The sequence below is a fragment of the Amblyomma americanum genome, chromosome 6 (assembly GCF_052857255.1).
Source record: "Amblyomma americanum isolate KBUSLIRL-KWMA chromosome 6, ASM5285725v1, whole genome shotgun sequence".
Classification (NCBI taxonomy): domain Eukaryota; kingdom Metazoa; phylum Arthropoda; class Arachnida; order Ixodida; family Ixodidae; genus Amblyomma; species Amblyomma americanum.
Window position 1 is genome coordinate 92,419,947 of NC_135502.1, and position 14,873 is coordinate 92,434,819.

Genomic DNA, 14,873 nt, shown 5'->3' on the forward strand with positions numbered 1-14,873 from the left:
CTCGAGTTCTTCACCTGTCGTGCGAAAGGCTTCGAAGGAATCGTTCATGAAAGTCATGCTTTGCTTCAGTTCTTCTACTTCCTTTCTAAGGTCGGCATTCTGATCATTTACATACTTCAGCAGATCTTTGATTGTACCAGGTGGTTTGTCACCCATTTTTCAACAGCGAGCGATCAAGGCGCCGAGCGGGTAGCAAATTTTCTAAATAAGAATAATTCAATGCTACGCACCTGCAAAGAAGTGCAGAAGCAGTTATGCCCTGCTCGATGCGCTCGCTCCTGGATCGCTCGCTGTTATGATGCTTGTCTGGCGCTGGTGCGCCAATTTATAGCTGAAGGCCGGGATGTCGATGCAATGCGCCGGCGCTTAGTCAGGATCTGCCGCTGGAGATTTGGTCGCAGGTAAGGCAGGCTCTCCCAGAAGCAGCAGCGATAGCTCCCCTCAGCAGCACGTGTAGTCCTCCGGTGATTGTGCAGCAGCGTCCGTGCAGTTTCAACAGCTGCAAAGAAGTGCAGAAGCAGTTATGCCCTGCTCGATGCGCTCGCTCCTGGATCGCTCGCTGTTATGCGCTCGCGGAAGCGTGCAAGAACAGCCACAGCTACGCTTCAGAGTGAAAGGAAAAACATAAGAAATGGTGAAGAAACTGGGAATGAAAGTCATAAAACAGTCGACACACTTGATGAACGAAGTCTTGTGGAGTCTGGAATAACCCAGTGTGCGGACTGCGCAACATTGAGTGAAGATGAGGAAATGTGTGCTGATGCGCAGCAATAATTGAACGTTGTGATAATAAATTTGGCAACGTCTGCTTGAACCAACGCGCTTAAGGTGAAAGTGGATGATGGGATGGCTGTCTCGAGCTCAACCCATTGCTGCGTGGATGGAGCGTCTCGCATGTGATCATGTTTGCGCCATGGTGACGCCGCCACTCATTATGCACTACTTCTCTCCATTTGGTTTCTTGAATGGGAGCTGTGTGTGCTGACACTACGAAGCTCATATCACTGTTATTGGAAGCAGCTGTTGTTGAAGTAATTTGTCGTAACAAGTAGTGAGGTTAGAGGATGCAATGATGTTGTTGTTCTTTGGTGATATTTCCGCTTGTTTGCTGACTGGCAACACGTGACGGTCGAAGACAATAACACTTTCTTTAACTGTACCCGTTTTTTTAGTTTTTTTACAAAGCGGTTAGCAGGTGCGCCCAGTTAAAGCTGCGAACTCAAGTTCTTAAGAAGGCCGGAATTCACACCAAGCGGTCTCCCCGTCAGCCTCTGACTATTCAACAGTCTAACACACAAACTACAATTTTAACACTACGGAATCAGGCCAGAACCCTCCACCCAGTGAGGTATCTGCCTCCCGCTCTCAGAGAGGCTGGAATCCGCACCAAGCCGGATTCTCGTCATTTCTTGAATCATGAGTAGATCGGGAACCATCTCGTTCGGTCACCACAACGCAACTACCCTAGCTCAGGCACGCTCATTCCATCCATTTCGCGCCAATTTCTCACTTATAATTAATCATTGGTCTTCCTGCTCTCTCCTGAAAAAATTAAACATTACAAAAACAAGGCAAAATTTCAACTACTCTCGCGCCACTTCCACCAGCCGGAGTAAAGATACAGAAATCCCCGCACATGTGCGGCACCTCGGGTCCACCAGCGCCGAGCACCGTGGCTCAAGCCATGCAGTGCATACTGTAAATTGTAAATTGGTTTTTCGGAAAAGGAAATGGCACAGTATCTGTCTCACATATCAGCGGACACCTGAACCTAAGGGAAGGGATAAAGGAGGGAGTGAAAGAAGAAAGGAAGAAAGAGGTGCCGTAGTGGCACCACACCAGAGAGATTGAGCTGTTATGGGTTCCGGCCCACTTGAACAACCCAGGGAATGAGGCAGCCCGTGATTACGCCCGAGGTTTTGTAGGCCAGGCAGTGGGCTCCTCTGACCCGAGTTTCTCGAAGGATGGCCTGGACTCTTTTCACGACATAGCACACCACTTTCACCTCGAAAGGCGCATCTTCCCTCTGCCGCATAAATCACTCACAAAGACCTAGGAGACCATCTGGCATCGCTTGCAAACCCCTTCTCACCCAAACCCAGCGGTACTTTCGCTAATGTACCCTGGGAAATACTCCCCCCATTGTAACAAGTGCGGTGACAGAGCCACACCAAACCATATCCTGTGGAATGTCTGGAGGACCCACCTCCCCCGGACCTAATTCAGCTCCTAACTTCCAAGCGGTGGGAGGCCGTGCTGCTCAGCCCCGACCCGGAGACCCAACTCCGGGCAGTGGAGCGAGCCAACGAGGTCGCCATAAGCCACGGGCTGACGGCAATCTAGCGGAGCCAAGACTTCACCTTAAACCACTTTCTGCCGGCGAATAAATGTTTTCCAATTAAATCTCTGATCAAAATCAGGCACCGATTTTGTGTATTTGCTAACTTTCTGATAGCTCATAGTCTGTCAGACGTGAACATATCGACACATGCTTGAACAACATAATATAGGAGACAAATTATGCAGGAGGCAAAATGGGGTGTTGTCTTACAGATCACACGAAAAAGTGTAGATCCATGGATGTTGCGGGATTGCGTAACTGGGGAGTGGGGCAGACATGGAACCTTTGAAAAAGGGGAACCGTGATCACTGACACAGCACAAGGAAAGAAGTGGCGCGTGCACTTCCGCCGGAGCAGGCGATGGGGCACATCACCCCATGGCAGTAGACGAGGAGAAAACAAGTCCAATTGCTTCGGGCTTGTTTTTTCAGTGATGTGTTCTCTAAGCCACAAATGTGTAGCAGTTTTATCAATTTATTGCTCACACTGTGCCCAAAAGAGTAATAAAAAATTGGAGGACGTTTAAGCTTCCTCCTTAAGAGTGAGACGCGACAGCATGTCACAGCATTGCCGTTGGCGGGAGGAGTGGCCCGTTGGACAACTTAAGGAAAGGATGCCTGTCTCACATATCTCGGTGGACACCGGAACTGGGCCATAAGGGAAGGAAAATGAAATGAACAATTGCTTTTAAGGAAAGGAAATGACGCCTGTCTCACACTTCTTGCTGGACACCGGGATCGCGCCATAAGGGAAGGAAAAATCGACGAATCAATCAATCTATCAATTAATCAATCAATTGATCAATCCAGCAATCAATCATCAACCCATCAATCAGTCCATCTATCAATCAATCCTTAACACTGTCGCGTTAAAATCACTTTCCTTACGGCGCGGTGCAGGTGTCCACGGAGATGCGCCATACTTCGCTCATGGCCAAAGATGGCGACGCCGACGACACCGGCTTTTCTGCGACACGAGCTCCTTAACGCTATCGCGTTAAAATTACTTTCAGTCTTTTCATGGTATTCGCCTGCCAATATCAAGGTGGTGAGAGTCCACAAACATTTTTTTCCATGGACTTCCTATTTATTCATGAAACCCCCCCCCCCCCCCCCCAACAAAAAACAAATAAAATAAAATCAAAAACGAAGTTTTCCAGAATGCTCTTTAGTGCACCATGGTGTCGCTAGTCTTCACAAGTCATCGTTGTTGCTTTGAGTCGACTCTTGTGTGTGTTCTCTGGATTTGCAAGTGCGAGCAGTAGGGTCGGAACTTTTTAGTGAAATGTACATTTATCTCTGCTGCTCCTCGAGCAGGACAAAGTGTTATCTGTCCATTTGACATTCCATAGATAGACCTGCCCATAATGCACTTCTCCGATAGGTTCTTTGCGCCCAGCCTACAGTCCCTACTGCAGAGTACCAGTTGCCGGCGCTTGCAAAGTCTCTGGAATGCTCAGGTAGATGCTGTGTCCACCGCAAACAGGTCCTCGTGGCTTCGGGTGCAGCTGTAAGCCAAGTTTTGGTTCCGGGCAATACAGTCATCCTTGTTTACTGGCTCTCCCGTTTTTAGTAGGGCTGCCTGGTCTCAGGTGGCGGTGCCCTGGGAAGAGAGGCATTTCTAATGTTGGTCAGCAAGAACAAACACACACGGTAGCAGCAGTGATGACAACAGTAATTGACAAGGGCCCCCCAAAAATGGTCCCCTGAAAAGCACATCTATTTCTCTGCCTGACCTCACCCTATACCCCACCTCACCCAGCCCACCCCACCTCAGTTTTTGTGCTGATCGTTGAAGCTGAGCTGCACCATCTTTGGTGCTAACTTCGAAGCTTAGAGCAACGACAGGGTTTGTTTCCCAGGCCAATGGTGGCCGGGCAGTGAAGAGTCGGTGGAAATTTTAGGGCAGACCGAGACGGAGAGGACATATGGAGCACCTCCAATATCCAGCGAGCTTCTCTCTAATTCCTTTTTACCACTGGTGACAGCATTAGTAATTGTGTCTTTGTTTCCAAGAGTTGTAGAAGTGTGCTCAGATCCACGTTAAAGTCCTTCTCTGTCTGTAATTTCTTCTCACCTGATACTACTGCTTTCATTATGGCTGCTTCTGGTCTCTGGAAACTGTCTTGGACTTCCGTTCTCCACAGCTCTCGCCAGTCTTAGTCTTGCGGAAACAGTGTGATCGTGATACCATCGAGCACACCAAATGGACTGCCAGATAGTCAGACCATTAGGCCACGCCTCGGAAATAAAAAATAAGTTGCACATGGCACCTGATCTAAGAAGTGCAGTATGCTTGCAGTGGACCGAGTGCAGTGAAAGAGGTTGGAGAATGGGGTAGCATCGAAGTTTCGTCATGATGAAGCCAATGCTGACAAATCATCTGGAGAAAAGTGCCATGCAGGTCCCACTGGAGGTGGGAAAAGCTTTTTGCGTGTATTGTGCAGTATTCAACAGAGCAGATTATGTATGGTATTATTAGTTTGTTGTGTTAGATGGACATGGAAGTAGTATTGAGCGGAGTTACAAACCAATATATTCAGCCAGCCAGTGGGTTTCGCTTGGGGTTCATTATATCCTTTTGTCAGAAAATTTTACTTTGTAAGAGATAGATATCAGATGCACGGGCTTCTCTGGGGGCTTCTTTCATTATATTCATTATTTTGGTATAAATCGTTTCATTATAGTGAGGTATGACTGCACTAAATAACTTTTGCATGTGCTGACATGCAGCATAGTTCTTACCTAATGTCGTAGCTGTGTTAACACTAGTGGTCTTCATTAGTTCAACAAGTACGACTCTTACAATGATGCTAACGGCTGTTATCCCTGAGCGGTCTTCTAGCAGATCCATGGATGCTAAAATAAAAAATATGTGCCATAATCAGATTATTTTTTTCAGTCTGAAACGGCATGAGCTAATGTGATAGCATGCATTTTACTTGCTGATTTCCAGGTGGCCATGCTGTAGAAGTGCTGAAAGAGCTGGCATCAAATTATGAAAAGGGCAAGCTCTTTAGCAGCATCGGAGGTGATCAGATGAAAGAGACCTTCTGCTTCTTTATATACAAGCTCTCCATCTCCCATTTTCCTGTTCATAAATCACGATCTGTTCTTGGTGAGTGTTTCTTCTCTACTGTTTTTTTTCCCTTTTCTCTAAATAAGGCCTGAAGGCAAACATTTTGATTTTTTGCTGTCACCAAAGGGGCGTGCTGATTTTAATATCACAACTAGGGAAATGTGAGTGGCTTAAAGAAATGCGTGAGAAGCACCGCATTGTAGTGATGACGTCCTTAGAAGGATGGATTTGGCTGTGGAAAATTGCTAAAGAGAACAGACATAGAAAAAGGGCTCGTTCATTTCTGTGTTGTTTTGTTCCCTAGCAATCAAATCTCATCCCAGTCTTTTCTAGTTAGTCTGCATGCTGTTCGTGCATTTCTTCATGCACTTGTCATCTTCTTGTCTTGCTTGTTCTTCCTTGTGCAGACCAGTGGCTCTCTGTGATCACCCAGTGCCTCCATCGTGACGACAGCAGCCTCAGGGCTAATGCCTGCGCAGCGCTTTCAGCTTTCTTGCAAGAGTACTGCCAGGAAGAGGCCGACATCTGCGACGAAGTTGTCACAGACTACCTAAAAGGACTGAAGTCAGCCACTGAAGGAGTTCGCTGCAATTTTGCTCATGCGCTTGGTGAGTGAGTGCAGCAGGCAAAACATTGCATGGAATTTTTCATGGCCTATTCTGTGCTCTGTCTGAGTGTAGCCTTCCTAGCCTCGAAAGTTGTGCATAGGGTCAGTTGATGAAATCATGGCAGTAGGGCAAGTGGCCAGTGTCAAGGTGTAATTTTTGTTGTTGTACTACTATACCAAAGAATGTGTGAACTTCTTTTTGTATCAAAAAAGATATTTGTCAAGATTCTCTTCCATTGAGCGAACATGCTTTTCCAGAGGCATACTGTGGACCAGTTTCCCTCTCTCTGCACCGCTGTAATGAAGTACAGGAGAACCCCTTTATTGTAAAGTGACTCGGACCAGTAAAAATCTTTACTATATCAGTTGTTGGCGATGGCATGGCTCTGCGGATGCTCTCTCGCAATTGTCTACTTGCTAAACACAGTGTTGGTTTATGAAAGAAACACTCACAAATACCTTCAATCCTGCTCTCATTGTCCCTTTATGTGATAATTATTGTTTACATCTTGAGGCAGTACCGCATGCACAAATACAATGGGGCTGTGCATATAATGAGAGATTTATTTCATGTGAAAACAAAAGTTTTGCGTGAACACGACGTCATTTTCCACAGCCTCAGCGTCGTTTAAGAGGCAATAGTTAAATGCCCTCGACACAGTCGAGTCGCGCTGATAGCACTCATGCAGTGTTGCCATGCGTCCGTTTCTTGCCCCGGCTTCCCTGCTGTGAATGTCCCTACTTTTCACTGCCATTTTTCGGAGTTTCCTTTCTCAGCGACCCGCGCCTCTTTCTTTCTGCGTTCATATTCCGCTTTACTTTTTTTTTTTTTCGTGCGCGCCGCGCGCTTTGTTTGACAGCTCCAAGGACTTTAAGAAGTTGGCTTCCTCTCACAGCTTCCTAGCGTGGTGGCGAAGCTATCTCAAAGAGCGCCGTTTCATAGTCTGGTATGCATTTACCTCCGAATATCGGCCTCGCGCGTGCTGCATTGTCATCATTCCGCGGGAGGTACGTCGCCACGGCCAGACCCTCTTTACTATAGCCGTTTTATTTGAAAAAATTTTTTACTATAACCAAAAAAAATGTACAGTCTATGGCAGGTGTAATGGGACCACAGTTTCACTTTACCATATCCGAGTTTTCCATATCGGGGTTCTACAGTAGTTGTAATGACACACACAAAAGAAGGAGTACCTGATGTAAAGGGTACTTCTTTGGGGCAAGCTGCCATTTCTAGGCAGTTTTTGAAAGTAATAAGTGCAGATAGACAATTTTATGTTTCAAACAACAACTTGCTCTAATAGTCACTTATCTTTGCAGTTAAAAATAGTACACTAAAAAACTGGTATTATGAAAATCTTTGTTAAACCCATTTTCTACTCAGATTCGGACTCAAAATTAGCGCAGATTTGTACCCCCGATTTAAAGAAATAAAAACCTGTAATTGAAGTTTCTTTGTATATAGATGTGAAAATTTTGTAATTTTGTTCATTTGATGTTTTAATTGTGTAGTATTTTGTTTAATATACTGTTTTTGGTGTTTTCAGGATCTCTGCCAAGCTTCCTTCAGAGGAAATATTTGGAGGCAATCCTGGGTGGACTCAGGGAGACTGCAGTGGCGCAGGGCCGGGAAAAGATTGACTCCAAGACAGAGGCAGTGCTCTCCTTGGCACGGCTGTGTGTTTCGGTCGGCACGGGGGAAGGTGGAGTCACGCAGCAGGAGATAGAAGCCGTGCTCGTTGTCCTCGTTCAAGGAATGGATGACTACACCCACTGCCCCAAGAAGGGCGATGCTGGAGTGGGCGTCAGGAAGGCCTGCATGACTTCATTTAAGGTTGGTTGTTATTTGTGCTGAAGTGTAAATTTGTGGCTGCAGTAGATCCTGGATGTATCAAACCCAGTTATATCGAGCAGCTAAAACATTCCCTTGAAAATCTCACGTAGAAGTATACCACTTCGTTTGCGTTTATTGCACTCCTGTTCAGCGGTGTATTAGATATATCGAACTAGTGCATCTATTTGCCCAGCAAATAGTGCATCTCCGAATGGCATCCCTGCAATCGTTTTTTGCACACTGACCTATGTCGGCAACACATATGTGGGGGACACAAGCTTCCACGGTGGCTCAGTGGTTATGGTGCTTGGCTGCTGACTCGAAAGACACGGGTTCAACCCCAGCCCCGTCGGTCGCATTTCGATCGAGGCAAAATGCTAGAGGCTCATGTACTGTACGATGCCAGTTCACATGAAAGAACCCCAGGTGGTCGAAATTATCCGGAGCCCTCCTCTATGGCGTCTCTCATAACCAGAGTTGCTTTGGGACATTAAACCCTATAAACCAAACCAAACCAAACTGGCTGGCAGCATGTGGCTGCATGTAATTACACTGTAAAACTGCGTGATAAGGGGTGTGTGGAGTCTGGTTGTGGACAGCCTTCGGTCCCAAGTACTTATTTTTAATACCACACAGCTGTCATACGGGGAAGCTGGTGTTCTGTGCACCAGCTGTCGTGTGGCGAAGCCAACCTAGTTGACTGAAGGCTTGCGGTGGCTCTTGCCTGGCCTGCTTTGCTGCTGAAAGTGCGGTGGTAATCAACTGCTCATTAATTTTAATGAGGTATTGTCTTAACAGTGATCCGGTAACAGGATTGGGTATGTTATGATAGGCGATGGCTGGTTCCAAAAGACCATCCGCTGAGGCTTCGATGCGTGTGCTAGGCTGAGCGACACCAGCGAGCGGCTGGCGTGCTTTCAGTCATAGCCAAAGGCTATGATCCAGTACGCCGCCAGGCGGCATGTCGCTGCCGGAAGTGCACTGATAGCGTGGGAGCACCGTATTCACACTTTAGGTTACACATAAGCTTACCTGCTGCCATATTCTATATATCGAATGATTGATATATTGAACTTTCACTATCTCTTTCACTTTCACTATCTAGTGATATATTTTTTAGATACATCACTATGTGCTTCGAGTTCAGTATATCCAGGATCGACTATATAAGCTGCAACACATGAGGGGTGTTGAGAGCTCAGTGTTATATTGTGCAATGGCTACCCAGCATTGTTTGTGCAAATGATGTCATCATCATAATTAGCTCAGCTATGTGCCACTGTAGAACAAAGCTTTTCTTTTCCAGTTGAGTTCGCCAGAAAATACCACTTGCATGTATAACTTGACTGCACTTAATCCAGGAGTTCAAAAACGAGACACATTCATATCTGTATCTGCTGCGGATGTAGCAACTGTTACTATGCAGTAAACTCCCGTTAAGATGAACTTGTTAATGGTGAGTTTGTGGATGAGATGAACAATGCGAGCACATTTAGTTGGTTTGCCATAGGATTCAGTGTAAAAAAAAATTGTTTAAGACGAATTGTTTCGCGTATCCTTCAGTTAAGGTGACCTTTTGCAGCAACTGCGAACCCGCGTTACAATATTTAATTTGAATATTTTTCACAGTCCCGATGACTTTGAATTAACTAGGTTTTACTATATTTAGACACACCCAGCGTGTGCATGTTTCTTTTTTTGCGGCACTTCTGTTAAGATAAACTTCTGACTAGGTGAACAGATTTTCATGGCCCTTTGAATTTGTACTAAGGGTATCTGTTATTTAGTTAGTTCTTTTGTCACCATCATCGTAGCTGCCGGCCTAAATGCATCCTCTGCAGGACAAGGACCTGTCCCATTGATATCCATTCAGCCCGTTACTGCGCCATCCGCGTCCACCTTAACCCCTTTAACTTCCTAATCTCACCTTCCTACCTACTCTATCATATGCTCCCAAGGTTGGGCACGATACTTCAGTAAAGTATCCTCGATGCTGATGTCCGATATCCTCAAGAATTATATATGCAATACTGATAAAAAAAATACAGAGTCAAAATTGATTTCCGCTTCAGCTACATGTTACTGTATCTTCAATACTTCAACACAGTACTGAAATCGCCCATAAGGTAGTAATACGGTTACCGAAGTTAACAAATTTCTCCATGATTTCTGGAATCATTAGAAGGGTTTCAATGGATCCAGCCACACGGATTGTTGGCGCAGCTGGTTTCATAAGAACTTCTGCATTGGAATGTAGCCATGGTGACTTGAAACGGTCACTTCCATAAGCAGTGTCTCAGTCTTTTTTTTTTTTTTAGGTAATGTTCTTCTCGCGAACCAATCTGTGAGCACCTTACTACATACAAATAAACTTCAAACCCTTTCCGGTGCTTTTCGTTTGTTACGGCAGTATTTACCCGTTGACCTCTGCCTTTGCCCTGTGATAAAAGGTGCCAGCTCCGTGCGTTTGAGAAAGCTGAGCAGTTATTTTCCCCAGTGCTGTTTTACAAACTTTTGGCATTGAACATTCTTCATTAAAAACTAAAAGGAAAGCAACAAAAAATTAGCGAGCTAAATGTTTTTATTAGGCAAAATATATCTTGACAATCTCTCTTATATAGTTGTTGCATTTATATTGGTATTAAGTAACAGCATTTCCCCAAACCACCAGTCTGACAAAAATCGGCTATGTGGATGTGCTGTAAGTTAACCATCGGAGAGCCTTTCTTTTGGAAAAAGCGGGCATGTTGCCCTGTTATAATATCAGGATGCCTTTTTTCAACGGAGAGAGTGAATCATAGCCATGTGGGCTCAAGGATCCTGGACGCATATAAACAAAACTCAAGTTTCACTAGCACCTCTTAATAACTTCGACTTGTTGTAGCACTTGCTTCTCAAATGAAAGGAGTGTGTTAGCTGATGCATTTGACGCTGCTGGCGCTGAGGACATCACTTACCCACATATGGAAGAGTTTATGACCCTTATCATGCTGACAGAGTCAACAAGAAATGTTCTGTGAGCTCGTGAGCATGATGGGGAAACTCTTATAATTTCTTTTGGCCAATCGGGGTGCAAGGGTTTTGTTTCCACCATATTGGTGAGCCTGTCTCCTCGCTCTTCTGTCACTTCCGTACAGGAGTGCAGCATATTCGTCGTCTATCTGCCGAACAATGAAGTAGGAAGAAAGCAGACTGAGCGGGTTGGCGTAATTCGCACCGTTTCTGCCAAATTCTGCTCCGTTCCTTTTTTTTTTTTTTTTCAGTATGTTACTGCCTGAGTGAATGCCATCGGCCCAAAGTCTCACAGCAGCCTCAAAATCTGCAGCTCACTTTTATTTATTTATTTTTAAATATTGAGTATCGTTAAAATATATGATGCACTAAGAATGCATTTTTGATACCGATGCTTCGATACTTTCAGTTTTGGCAGGCGATACCTAGCACTGATACATGACATGCATAAAAAGATAGTATCGAAGATGCATGCATCTTCGATACTGCTCACGTCTGCGTGCTGCTACTTTTACCTTCCCTTGGAATCCATTCAGATACTTTAAATGACCATCAGTTATCTTTTATCCATATTGCATGCCCTGGCCACGTCTGTTTCTTCTTGATTTCAGCTAGAATACCGTTAAGCTATGTTTGTCCCGTAACCCACTTTGTTCCCTTCCTTTCTATTGATGCTACTCATACCATTTTCCTTTCTGTAGCTCACTGCATTGTCCAAAATTTAATTTCGAGCCTTGAACCCCCCCTCCCCTAACAAACCTCTTTGTTAACGGCAAGGTAGATGCACCATTTGTAAAGCAGGGCTTGGAACAGATTCACCTGTTGATCATATTCTAGGTCAGTGTTTTCTTAGCCTTTGGTTTCCTGCCTTCAGCAGTAAAATCTCGTTACAGGAGATGCGGTTACAAGAGACACTCGGTTACTAAGGGCAACTTTTTTAGGCCCCTAGATTCTTCGCTATTTAGAAGAGACACAACCCAGATGCGCACACGCAACATGGCTGATGTCATACCAAATCGTATGCGCTGCGCTTTTCATTCCCTTTGCTCGATTCTTTTCCATTCCGCAGCTGGATGTTGCGCATCACATGGTTGCGATTATTGTCTCACTGCACCGAAATGTCTGTCGTTCTGCATCTATAATTGCAGTCGTGCTCTTGCACCGACTGTTGTGTTGAATTTATGTTGGGTTGGATTTTCGTCCCAGCTTCCACGGTGCCGGTCGCTTTGTACGCCGGTAGTCATATTGGTCGGACTCCGGAGCTGTCGCCGTGTTTAAATGGGGCAGTTCTGTTCGACGGTTCATCCACTGTGGTTTCGCATCAGACACAAACTCAAATGATTAACATTCATGTTGAAGTGAAGTCATATAAAGTCACATTAACAATTTGCTGTTAATGTGTGTGAATGCATTTAAATGCACTTATATCCTGATGTGCAGTAAACTTATCTAGTCTGACTCCTCAGTGTTTTTAGAATTTTTGGTTACAAGAGACCTTGGTTAAGAGACAGCTTTCTTGGGTACCTTGAGTGTCTTTTGTAACGAGGTTTTCCTGTACGAATTTCTGTGTTCCTTTTGCTTTTTGCCCTTTGTAGGAGCTTGTCTGCTACCTCGCATCTGCAGCACCTGACACCATTCCTGAAACGCATGTGCCTACCATGATATGTGCTATAGCACAGCAGTGTGTGGAGCCTGTCGACAGTGTCTGCCGCCATGCCATTAGGACATTTATTGAGCTATTGCACAGGTGAGCCACGGATTAACACCGGTAGCCATTTCTGTGTGACTCACTTCACATGTGGCATGCCCATTTTGCTGCAGTCTTTTTTTTTTTTCGGAATAAATGTAGCACGTGGCATGTTCAGATGACATGGGGACAGGGCAAGTGCTTCTCTCAGCTGATTTTGTTGACAGCTGACACTCGCGCGCTGCAGTGGTGAGCCTCTGTGTATTCATTGATCAGGTGAGCTTGACATCTTGCCTGATCCTCGCCAGGTGGTGTTTGCAATGGTGAGGACACTACACGTGCGCTGGTCTTGTATTATATGCAGCCAGGCACACTACCCTGGCTGCTTGTGCCATCTGCTGTGCATGCGATTCATTAGGGACTGGACACTGCGTGCACGCGGTTTTGTATATACGGTGTTTTATGGGTTGTAAATATTTGCAGTGGTCCCTCGCGCACAGTACTACTGTCGATTCCGAATATATCGAACTCGAAGGGGATTGCAAAAAAGTTCGGTATATCGATAATTCGAAATGTAAAATTACATTAGATGCTTATTTAAAAATCGTGCACGTCTCGGACAATTTCACCAGGATCGGGACAAGTGGGAGCTTACCGATTTGCTCCTCCAAAGTCCACAAAAAATGAAAGCACAGCTCCAAGACCACCGTACTTTTTTTCACTAGAAAAAAGTCCGTGAGATTAGCTTGCCTCTTCTTCTGCACCATGAAGTTCATTAAACTGTCCTCAAGCTTGTTGATGGTATCCAAATGAGAAAATCCAGTGCCTTCCATTGTGCCACAACAGTGACGAATGACGCTGAATGCGGATGCAAGTTTGGCCGCAGTGCATGGGGGCTGGGTCTCATCAGCTGAATCTTCGCCACTGCTCGGGTCCCCTTCCTCGGTATCTATGATGTTATCCACAATCTCAGCATCAGCACGGTCTGCAACGGCTTGCATGTTGTCGTCAGCACCGACAAAATCTAGTGTTGTTATGCTGTCTGGGATGGCGCCTGCGAACGCTGAGAGCTCACGAAACTCTCTGTCCAGGCATCTGGCGCCGTTGGCTTCTGTGTTTAGACTCCTGTCATCTTCTGAAGCCACCACAAACTGCTTTGCGGAAGCAATTCACGATTGTGTTTTGCTTCATGTCATTTGAGGCATCAGCCAGCATCTGTATGGCTCCGAGGTGGTCCACCTTGAGTTTGATTCTCAGCTGAAGGTTGATTAGGAGTGTTTGCACTAGTCACTTTCTGTAATCAACATTGAACGCTTTCACTATGCCTTGATCGAGAGGTTGAAGCTTTGCCGTTATATTTGGCGGGAGAAATTTGATGGCGATCTGCTTCAACCGGCAGACGACATGATGGGCAGAACAGTTGTCGAAAAGTAGACAAACCTTGCGGCCTGACTTCTCCAGTTCGGCATCCCAAATTCGGAGCCACTCGGTGAAAAGATTGCATGTCATCCAAGCCTTCTTATTAAATGCGCATCGAACCGGAAGACCCTTCACGTTTTTGAAACAGCGTGGTGACCTGCTTTTGCAGATAACCAGTGGCCACAGTTTGCATGACCCATCCGTATCTCTGGCCACTCTTCGGACAGCTGCTGGTCGCATCGCTTTCATCTGAGAGGGCCTTTCCGGCGATGCTGCTGCCAGCCAGTGCCACCAGTGAAGCTTTCTTCTCCAAAGGCTACAGCAAACCATTTCGCTTTCTCCATGAGCATCGGGCTGTTGACAGGGATGCTTATGGCACGTATCTCTAAAAACCAGGGATAAGAGCTTTCTTGACCTTGTCATAGGTCGGAGCACGCATACAACATGCTCCAATGTGGCTGGATTGCGCAGCCTTTAGCTTCACATCGGCTTTGTTCTTCAGGATTGTACTCAGCGTGTTGTGAGGAATTTTGAATGCAATCGACAACCAACGACTTTTTCTCGCCGGCCTCCTCCCGTCGGATGATGTCCGCCTTTGTTGCCAAGTCCAAATTCTTGCATTTTTTCGTGTTCATGGCTCCCAAACACGCGACCAAAATGAAAAGAAAATGCACAGCACCACACAAGTCACCAACTCGCATTGACCTCGCGAAGAAAGTGAAAGAACGACCACCGCACCGTACCGCACCAGTCACATGCCCAAGCAGCACCGACAGCAGTGACAGCCAAAATGGCCAAAACGTTGGTGACAGCTAGCTGGCGTCGCTTGTTCTGGCTCCGCCAGTGGAGTCAGACAACCAGCATGCAGAGATCGGGCGCCTGCGGCCAGCACGGT

At 45.8% G+C, this 14,873-nt stretch overlaps 1 protein-coding gene across 1 annotated transcript in view; it reads left to right on the forward strand.

Moving 5' to 3' along the window:
- The window catches only part of Tbcd (tubulin folding cofactor D), a 58,830-nt gene that overhangs the window by 28,351 nt on the left and 15,606 nt on the right, over positions 1 to 14,873 (forward strand). The window contains exons 10-13 of the mRNA XM_077627578.1: positions 5,297 to 5,458; positions 5,827 to 6,027; positions 7,574 to 7,860; positions 12,468 to 12,619. Of these exons, the coding sequence (XP_077483704.1) occupies positions 5,297 to 5,458; positions 5,827 to 6,027; positions 7,574 to 7,860; positions 12,468 to 12,619 (802 nt within the window). The remainder of the gene's footprint in view (positions 1 to 5,296; positions 5,459 to 5,826; positions 6,028 to 7,573; positions 7,861 to 12,467; positions 12,620 to 14,873) is intronic.